At 45.9% G+C, this 10,222-nt stretch overlaps 1 protein-coding gene across 1 annotated transcript in view; it reads right to left on the bottom strand.

The window, feature by feature from the left end:
- Positions 1-2,514: 2,514 nt before the first annotated feature.
- The window catches only part of LOC139306794 (lysine-specific demethylase 6A-like), a 24,846-nt gene continuing 17,138 nt past the window's right edge, over positions 2,515-10,222 (bottom strand). Inside the window, exons 16-30 of the mRNA XM_070930747.1 lie at positions 10,114-10,221; positions 9,342-9,725; positions 7,945-8,831; positions 6,811-6,940; positions 6,545-6,650; positions 6,238-6,443; positions 6,034-6,095; positions 5,743-5,817; positions 5,460-5,608; positions 5,238-5,352; positions 4,896-5,083; positions 4,270-4,411; positions 4,048-4,174; positions 3,232-3,402; positions 2,515-2,685 (exon numbers count right to left, since the gene is read on the bottom strand). Of these exons, the coding sequence (XP_070786848.1) occupies positions 2,656-2,685; positions 3,232-3,402; positions 4,048-4,174; positions 4,270-4,411; positions 4,896-5,083; positions 5,238-5,352; positions 5,460-5,608; positions 5,743-5,817; positions 6,034-6,095; positions 6,238-6,443; positions 6,545-6,650; positions 6,811-6,940; positions 7,945-8,831; positions 9,342-9,725; positions 10,114-10,221 (2,880 nt within the window). The 3' untranslated portion in view covers positions 2,515-2,655. The remainder of the gene's footprint in view (positions 2,686-3,231; positions 3,403-4,047; positions 4,175-4,269; positions 4,412-4,895; positions 5,084-5,237; positions 5,353-5,459; positions 5,609-5,742; positions 5,818-6,033; positions 6,096-6,237; positions 6,444-6,544; positions 6,651-6,810; positions 6,941-7,944; positions 8,832-9,341; positions 9,726-10,113; position 10,222) is intronic.

The raw sequence follows: 10,222 nt of genomic DNA, 5'->3' as shown, positions 1-10,222 counted from the left end.
TATACGATGCTGAAAGGCAACGAGGGAGACGAGGAAGGGAAATGGCGGTTTAGCTGCATGCACCTCAACCTGTAAATGCTCTTTTTAATCTGTCAATTTCTATTGATTCACTGTTTAGATGCTCGGACAACTTTTCAGCTCAGGACCTCTTGAGATTTCTGTAAATCTTCCCACACAGATCTGGTGGGAACAGAGGCAGCAAAAATCCCTGGTTATCATCCAAAAGGTTAAAACAATCTTCTCTTTGCTGAAAATGAAAAGATAACAAGACTAAATCTCCGTGAGGCTGTATTCAGACACAGCAGTGCTTTGAGCTAAATGCTAGCGTCAGCATGCTAACATGCTCACTGCGACAATACTAACATGCTTGTTAGCATGCTACCATTTGCTAATTAGCACTCAAGTGCAGCTGAGATTGATATATATATATATATATATAAAATTTATATATATACACTGTATATGTTTATATATGATGCCAACACAAGATGTTTACGGGTAAAAGTGCAAGTTGGAAAAGAGCTTCTGTCTGCTGTATTGTTAGCAACAGTTTCAGGTGCAATATTATCATTTCTGAAGGGTTCGTTTTGTATTACAGCTGTATTACAGTATTCTGACAGACAAATATCCACCAAAAAAAACAAACATGTTTTGTGTTTAATTACGAACCATATTCTTCGTCACATCCTCTCCTGCATCATATCAGCAGTGGCCCACACTGATGACACGTCTGACACCCGGTGCTTGTTTGTCACATTCTCTCTGCATGAAGTCGTTTTCCTCCTCATCAGTTTCCGTTTTGGCTGAGGTGTGGCGGCTGGGCAGCCATTTTGGCTCCAATCGGAGCTGCAGAGCCACAGGGCGCCCAGCGGTTGCTCAGTAGTCAGTGTAGATCCTGTGGGGCTGGCAGCAGCTACATCTGGCTACTGGGTCTCTGCTGGCAGCCATGTTATTCAGGATACAGGACGATGACACGAAGGCTGGACGATGATTGAACTTGAAGCCTTTTAATGTTCAAATATTTTTAGACATATTTGTAATTCCCTTCTGACAAGATTAGTGTATTGCTTTCGACTTGTTTCTACTTCTACTTGTTTTCCGTGTGTAGTTCACACCCATCCACAAATGATTTCAAAGAAATGCCCACCCACTGTGAAGAGAAAATTCCTGCTGTCCTCCAAACTACCCATGCAGTCTAGGATTAACTCTGCTGCAGGCTTTTATTTTTTTTCCAATAAAGATGAAAATGATGTTTTGAGATACTGGGGAGGTTCTGGACCTGGCATACAGTGTAGGATTCTGTGTGTGTCAGTCTACAGCTACATTGTCTGCTGGGTTTCAGGCCTATACTCATACACCTCAAGTGTTTCTATTGTTTTTATTATTACTTTAGGTATTTACTCTAAAGGATATATCAAATGAATATATGAAAGTGTTGTATGTTTGAGGAACCAAAAGGCATTGATAATTTGACAACTTTGTGTTTATTGACTCATCATAAAACATTCTTCAAACAATAAAACAATTTTAAATGTCCGTTTCTGTACAATGCTTGCTAAGCAATTTTATTTATATATAGAAAATGTAAGAGGAGTTGTGTTAAAATGACAAAACTCCTTCAAATTTAATGGCAGGTACTCTGGAAAAAATAACAGCATTCCATCAACAAATATTTTCAAGCAATAAATATGTATTTATAAATAGTGTAAATTTACATCAAGATTAGAAACATAACGAAACAAACAAAAAAAAAATCACAAATTTAACTTTATTCCATAAGTCTATGTGCAACCCATTCTCTTTGTGACTTGGCTAGTAAATTTTTTTTTACTAAATTTTTCCTTTTCTTACCTAAGAAACAAACAAAACGTCATAGTCTTGAACAGAACAAGACAAAGATAAAACAAAAAAGCTGTAAAAAAAGAAAAAAAAAAAAAGAAGAAAGAAAATCACCTAAACTCTTCACATTACAAATTTTTTTTGGAGATTTTGCTGTCGAAAGAGTCTTAAAATTACTATCTACCATAGAAAAAGACCAGTTAGGCTAGTGCTCCTTAGAGGGAAGAAAATTTGGGGGAAATTCTATAAATCAAAGCCAACATTTCATCCTGTTACCAGAATAGAAAAAGAAAAAGAGGGAAAGAGAGAGAGCGAGAGAGGGAGAGGAAGGTTGTCAAGTCAGTAGTCTTTTACGGGTGGTGTTGCCAGTTGTGACAGTTAACAAGTATCTACAAAACATTTTTATCACGCATTAAGAATCCCACTCCTCCCCCTCGTCCCCCTGTTCCCAACCGTTTTTGATTAAGTCCTCCATTAAAACAGGGCTGAACCATTGTCACTAGAGGGGGCTGGGGGGGGCTGGGGGGGAGAAGTCCTGTTAGCGAGCTCGGTGGTGCCCCCCCCTGGAAGGGCAAGGCTCCAGCACTTCAAAACAGGTTGCATAGACAGACACACTCAGACGCCTCAGCCTCCAGCCGTCGTTATGGAGACCAGCCATGTGGTGAGGGTGGGGAGACGGCCTTGACTTTCCTGAATATCAGAAATGGTCCGCGTATGTAGATGTTTGTTTGTTCCTTTTCTTTTTATCTTAATACAAGTTCCTGTAAATGGGCTTCATGGCTCCACAGCAGAAGAAGAAAGAGGTGTCACCTAATGTCAAGATGAAGATGAATGAAGAGGAGGGGCCTGGGGAGGAAGATGATACATGAGAATTAGTCTGTTGTGTGGTACTTATATTAGAAAAGTACTATTTCATGATAATTGGTCGCAATTAACGTCTAGCTTTGCTTTAAGCCGATTTTGTCAAAATGTATAGTTTCAAGAGGAACCACACCCATCACCAGTCTCCTTAGTAACCGTTTATTATGTAACATTCCTGTCTCCATGTTGGACTGTTACATGGGAAGGCAGTTTTAAAGCAATGATTGGAAACCTGGTGTCATACATTCTTTTACCTCTCAAATAAAAAAATAACACAAGAGACTCATTGGCTGGAGGTAACTAGTACAGCACTCACAGTCAGCTGACTATTAGCACTCTGTAGCACATAGCTGTCTACGTGAGTTAAGACCATACAGTTGTATTTTCAAAACAAACATTTTAATGAAAATTTCAGATAAAAGCAATATTTGTTCGGTGGATTCACATAAATGTTCAAATGGAATTTCCTTTCAGTTTGAAAGAAGAAACAGGAGCCCTCAAGTCCGTCTCTCCCCCAGTCCGGTGACTTACTAATGTGAACTGGTCGTAGACCTGCATCAGGTCCTCCATCCTGTGCTGCTCCAGCACCACAAAGTCGTCCAGTGTGGCGCTGCCTTTCCTGGCACAGTCCTGGCAGTGGACCACATACTGCTTCTTGGACAGGAGCTCGCGGCGCACAAACAACAGGTTGAACACCTCCACCTGCAGAGCATACACACACGCATATAAAGGGTGGCACCAACTGTCTGAATTTCCGTATCATTGTAATTATTATATTGTAACTCTGCGCTTTGCTTGGTGCATCTGGATGAAGGTGAACAGCAGAGACTGCAGTAGTGATGTCATCTATACACAAATCCTAGAGCTGCTCCACAGACAGAGAATAATACAACAAGTGATCGTTCACAAGGACAGCAGACATTTAATGGGATATGGACACGTTTCTGCTTAACAGCCGAAAGCCCTGCATTCAAATAAAACTCATTAGCATACCCACTAATTAGCCGAAACAAGTCTGCCTTTCAATAACAGACTGATCACAAGTCTCCAAAATCCCTCAAATGGCAAACTGCAGAACTTGTAGCATGAATGACTATATTTGGATATCCCAGATCCAAGGTTGTTATAAGTTATATAAGTGTAAAATGTCAGATGTCAGCCATATTAGATTCAGAGGGGGACAAATACATTTGGTTGTAATCCCAACATGTACTGTGTACAAGCAGTTAAGCATCATGGCAAGATAATAATTTTATACTAGTAAGTGTGAGCTGCTTACCCACACACGTGAAATCCTGTTAAAATTCACACCCCTGTTGCTAAAATGTTCCCGGTGTGCTAACTGACCTCACAGATGGTGCAGTAGTGGGCCGGCTCGTCCCTGGTCCTCGGCCTCAGCACCGTTTCCTTGCCGGCTGACGCCAAGGCTTCCTTCACCCACTGGCACTGCTTCAACGTCCGCAGCAAGCAGTACCTGTGACAAGAAGACGTTTTAAAAAGGCATCCAGCTTGTGCAAGAGAGTCAAACATACAATACAAGCAAACTGCTGAGAGTCGGCAGTGACTCACTTGATCATCTCAAACAGCTTGTGGTCGGACACTTTGATGTTGCGTGCCATGTTCCAGGAGAGGTGCACCATGGGAACCATGGACTTGACGCTCTGGAGCTTGTTCCACTCGTAGCGCTCCACAGCCAGCTTGTACTGGTGGGCTGAAAGAGCAGCGGTAAAACATACTGCACGTGAACACAGGAAACCAGGAGATGATTACATGCCCTGAAAGACGGATCTGAAAGTAGACTTTGGGGAGGTAGCTGTGCTTGTGAACCACAAGCTTAGTGCGAGCCATTCTGAAGAATGTGTCTGAAAAGCATCTGTTGTAGAATCCTGCTGTAATCAGCTCAGGTATCAGCGAAAAGGTCACTAATCAGCTAAAAGGCATTTCAAACATCACAGTAAAAGGTCACCCTATCAGGCATAATTCCTGTAAGACAAAGTTGTGAATTTTGGCTGACTTCTGTTAAATCGACATCCTTTTCCGGTAGAACACGTATTAACACATTTTCTTTTTGTTGCCTATAGTGAAAGACTTGTGGGGAGAAAACATCCTAAGTAAAGATGTGTGCACAACAGTAAGAATTGCTGGCTTCTTGGGTACCAGCAACAGTAACCCATATCCCATAATCCCAGGCGTACCGGTGAGAGGTCCTACGTTCCAGGCGATATTGTTGCACCAGCCGATGGCCTGCACCCAGTGGACGGTGCCAGTGTTGAGCCACACCAGGTCGCCTGGACGCTGGATGAACCGGTAGACAGGCACGTCGGCCTCGTACAGGTCCTCCAGGTTGGGCCACCACGAGCCCATCAGGAAGTTGATGTTGTTCCTGGAGGGGAGGGAGGGAGAGAGAGTTGTGACAGAGGTAGGAAATGAGGAAAGAGGGTGACGGACATATGTAAGGAATCAGAGGTATGGGGATAAAGCGAAGGAGAAGGAAAACAGTCACAAAGCACACAACACCCTCGTCCAGCTCATCTTACTTTTCACAGAAGTTGCTCATCACTCCCCAGTAGGGCTCTGGTACTGCAAACCATTCACAGTCTCCTGGTCCGATGTTGATGTTGACGGCACAGAAGTTGTTGTGCTCCTGGTGACCTGGAGAGACGCACACAAAACCTCTTTAGGCACAAATCCACACACAACAGTAATCATGTGTCCCAGAAAGTAAGCATGAGTTTGATTGAGTGTGTGCGTGTATTAACCTGCTATCCTGCTCCCGGGGACCTTCATGTAGAGCTGGACTGTGTTCATGCCCAGGATGGTGTGACCCACGTGGCTGAGCAGGTTGCCGGCTGACACGACTCGAGCGAAGGCCGGCAGCTTACTGAGCTCCTGGAGCTGCTGCTTCCACCTGGGGGAGGATGGTTGAGACGAGCGGTCATTATAAAGATCAGAGGGCAGCGCTTTTAAGTTGAAATGCTCCGAGTGTTTCAAAGCAACAAATAAGATCAGTATGAGGACGTGGCAGCTGCAATCCATACTCACTTCCTTTCGTCCGACACATCGATGTTGGTTCCAAACTTGATGTGCTTTAAGGGTCCCCTTCTTTTGCGTGCAACACTGAAGACACACACACAAAGAGAATTTACAATTAGCCACAAAAAACTGTTGGGGTGCCAACAGTTATGACATAGTGTCTGAAATATAATTACTTGGATGGTGGCTCACATGCCAAACCCTCAAAACAATTCAGCTAAACCAAATTCAATACTGCACCAAATAAAATCTGGAGTCTGGAGCACAAAGTAACTAAATATAAAGAACAACATTGGGTACCTCTCTGCTGACGCTGGCTCTGTGTCCGAGGGCTCCTTCAGTGCCTTCTTCTCATTTTCCTCCTGAAAACAAACAGGAAGCGCATTAAGCCAGCAGTATACCACCAGAGAATCTATCTCTTCTCCCTGTAGTAATGCAAAACTTGAATCTTGAACAAGTTTTGTTTAAGTGGACTCCAGGAGACACACATGCAGCATAACTGACCCGTAGGGATTCCTGGAAGGAAGCAGCCTGATACTGGGCGTATTTCGCGATGGTGGTGTGGGCACGGACGCTTTCGCAGCGCCACATCTTCTTGATGCCCGTCGGGTCCCAGTTCTCATCAGCGGGCTGAGAGAGCTGAGTCCAGACCTCCACCAGGTGCTCCGGGTTGGCCTCTACCAACGTCTTTGTGGAGAACAGACCCAAGTCTGCAGAGAGACGGACACCAGAGAGGGAAACAAATGATTAAAATACTGACATCTTAGTGATATGCTAAGAAAAGAATACATATGGTAAACAAGGCATTTACCCAGTTTGAGTGCTCCAGCCAGTCCTCTGATGACAGTGACAGGGTTGGAGGGGTTTGTGCAGAACTGGTGCAGTGGGGGGAAGAAAGCATCCCTCTTGTTCTCCAGCTGCTCCACAGACAGGAAACAGGAAGTTAAAGTACTATGACCACCTGTCAGAGCAGTACCTTACCTGCCAGTGGGTACTTCTGAACAATACTTTATAAAGTGTTGCCAAAGGCTTTTAAGTCATCTGAAAGCAGCCTGCAGCCCTCTGGCTAATACTCACATAGATGCTGGGTGTGGGAGGGTTGAGCTTGTCTTTGGGCAGGGCTGGTGAGGGTGGAGGGGGCAGCCGGGGCGGGGGGCACTTATCGAGGAGGATACTGCTGTTGGAGAGACCATTCCTCCCCAGGTTCCTGCAAATACACAATGCCAAACATGCTTTTAGTGATACAACACAGAATATCAAAATCAGCCAGGGCACAACTGACAGAGAATACACCAGTAAAATACAGTCAATAATACTTGCTAGACTTGCTGTCCTACCTTATCTACCAATACTCTCTTCTCAGCAGTCCATTGAATATTCAACTATATTCAGGGTGCGATGCCACATTTTACTTATCAAATGGAAAATAAGGGAAAATTCTGAATAATATCTGCATGGCAACAGGACTGCCCAGTAGCCTTCGGTGTTGTTTGCAGTTACATAATTATTTGCTCCTGGTTCTGTAGTTACTCTGCGATTCCACTGGGAGGAGACATCTTCAAAACAAACCACACGGTCCAACTGATCCTCCTCTCATTTGCTCCATTTAACATACAGCAAAAGCCTTTTTAACTTTGATAGATTCATCTCACAAACTAATATTACTGTAACACGTATTGCAAGAAATATAATGGCTAGAACAAGAGGGGGAACAAGTTACTCCCATCATTTCATTGAAAAAGTGCTGAGCCCCTCTGGCTGCAATCTTCCCAGTGCAGAGGAGAGTCTTTTGATTTGATTGAACGACAAAACACCAGTAGTTTTATGAAGACAATGAGGTTACTGGAGGAACGTTTCAAGCCTTTCAATGCAGAAACCAGCCTCAACTGGGCCTTTCTAACCATCTTGTGTGAAACATTTCCAAAACTTGCAATACACAAAATAAGGCAACAAAAAAGTACCAAACTCAACTTCAGACCTCTAACATTTTGAAAAACAGTCAAGAAATATATCCAACAGTACAGTCCTTTCTATTTACTATAAAAACATCGTGGTTGCTCACATTCACAGTATACAGCACTTAGTTCATGTGTTTCAAATGTTGCCTGCATCCGGCCCGGAGGAATGAAACAGGGCTGGCAGGAGGCTGCCTGAGTGCGTCTGCAGGACACCATGTTGTGAAAGAAAAACAAGGAGGGACTTCAGTCTCACCTGCAGGCCTTTAGCACGTCTGTGGAGCTGGGGTAGATGGATATTGAAGATGACGAAGATGAGGAGGAGGAGCTGTGTCCGTGCGGAGGCGTAGCTTTCAGATTGGTGACGGTGGGCGGCTCAGCCTTCAGTGGGCTTTGAGAGTCCTCAGAGATACCTCCTTTGCCGTTACCGTTCACGGCAGGTGCAGCAGACGTGGTGGTGGCAGGACTGTGGGCGCCTGTTTGGGTGTGTTCTGAGGATTTGGGTGAGGGCGTGGCGGTGGACATGGCAGAGATGGGCGAGGAGGCAGCCGAGCTGCCCTGCGCGTGGGGGGTGGAGGGCAGGACGGCCAGGTGGATGTTGTTGATTTTCTTGAGGGACTCTGGCGCGGTGGTTGCTGTGGATGCAGTCCCTTCTGACGGTGCCTCACCCTTCTCAGGGCCCTTCCCCCCTGCCAGCAGGGCAGATAGTCTAGGATTGTCTGCGCTAAGGCTCGGCTTCTCGCCACCTTCTGCCACCTTGCCACCATCCCCCGAGTGTACGTGATTGGCTAGGCCATCTGCCTGTGCCATTTTGCCATCAGCTGATGGCAGTGGCGATGGCGTCTTGCCCTCTGAGCCCCCGTTGCCAAGGGACGTGGCTGCCGTGACAAGGGCGGCTGCGGTGTTGCTATCTTTGGTAGCGGACGCACCGGGTGCTGCTCCACCTGAGGTAGAGGAGAGGGGCAGGGAGGGAGGGGATGGGAGGTGGTTGTGGGCCTGCTGCCGTGGCGATGGGGCGTTAGTGGAATGTCCAACCTGATTGTTGGGGTGCACGGGGGCGATGGAGTTGGGGATCTGGGGGTGAGAGAGGGTCCCCTCGCTGCTGGAGCCTGTCGCATGTGGAACAGACCCCTTCTGAAGCCCCTGACGGAAGAGAAGAGCAGCGGTCATACAGTATAAGTGGACAGTACAGGCGGGGTACTTGTATTATTAATGAAGTTACTATGTTCACAACATTTGCCAGGTAAATACCTGATGATGATCCTTAAGATGCTGGAACTTAGTAAATAGGAGCATAAAATATGAGTTGTGAGCTCTTCCCTTTTCTATTTTTACATGCGTTGCGTACATCTTTTGGCTCAGCACCAGACATCGGGCATGTGCGCAAGAATTCCTGCATACTTTCATTTAGAGGAGTCTCATGGGAGGGATTTCACAGCTTGTTTCATGAAAACACTTGATGTATTTTCTCAATGGTTTTTGACAGAGATTTACAACAGAGCCAAGTAGGTCAGTAGGATAAAACAGAATTATATCTATATGCATTTCTTAGCTGAGCAACAGAGAACTTGCCAGATGGAGTTTTAATTTTTTGGACATGTGAATGCTCTGTGACAAGCACTGACCAAAGATGAACAGTGACTGATGTCTAACCTGAGAGGAGTTTAGGTGCAGGGCCTGGCGCGGCGTGGCGTCCTGTGTTTGCGTGCTTGTGCAGGTGTGAGGTAGCAGTGCTGCGTCGCCGCTGCCGGCAGGTTGCAGGTAAGGCACGTCTCCGTTGGGTCCTGTGGCCGTGGGCCCTGACTGATTATTACTACTACTGTTACTACTGTCACCCACAGGGAGGGAGTCTGAGTGTCCGTGTGTCCCAGGGCCCACGGGCCCGTTGGCCAGTGGCTGAGGTGGGCACAGGGGCCGGTGGGGTCCCAGGTGGGGCCGGGTGGGGTGAAGGCTGGGGTTGGGGGAGGGGAGGGAGTTGGTGGTGGGGCCGTTGGGGAGGGAGGGGCGCACCGGACCTCCTGAGGCATTCTGTCTCATCTGTAAATGGAAAAAGATCACAACCATAAAACACCACAGTTTGAAACATATTTATAGCTGCAAGTCATTTATTGCGTTTGTTTAAACCTGGTTGGAGAACCAGACAGATGAGTTCTGCCACCAGAGTACAACTCAGAAAAACACACGTTTAATTGACATTCACATTCTTACCTGTCGGTGTTTTCACTTTCCTGCACTCACTTGTATTGTGTGCCAAACCACACATGCCACAACAGCATGAAGCATAGACCTTCATGCACACACATATATGTATCTGCATCTAAAATATTCAGGTACTATAACTGACTAAGTTTTTGACTATGAATGATTTAAACTGAGTTTTGTTGTGCAAGCATGCATGGGTACATACTGCATATGCATCATTTACCTGGTGCTGGTGCTGCTGCATCATGGCGAGCTGAGCCTCCAGCTGCCCCAACATCTGAAGCTGCGGGGGCTTCAGGCTGGCCCGGTTACTCCGCAACTGTTCCAGCACC

This window comes from Enoplosus armatus, chromosome 24 (assembly GCF_043641665.1).
Source record: "Enoplosus armatus isolate fEnoArm2 chromosome 24, fEnoArm2.hap1, whole genome shotgun sequence".
In the NCBI taxonomy this organism is placed as follows: Eukaryota; Metazoa; Chordata; class Actinopteri; order Centrarchiformes; family Enoplosidae; genus Enoplosus; species Enoplosus armatus.
The sequence above is the reverse complement of the archived record's forward strand: the minus strand, read 5'-3'. Positions and strand labels throughout refer to the sequence as shown.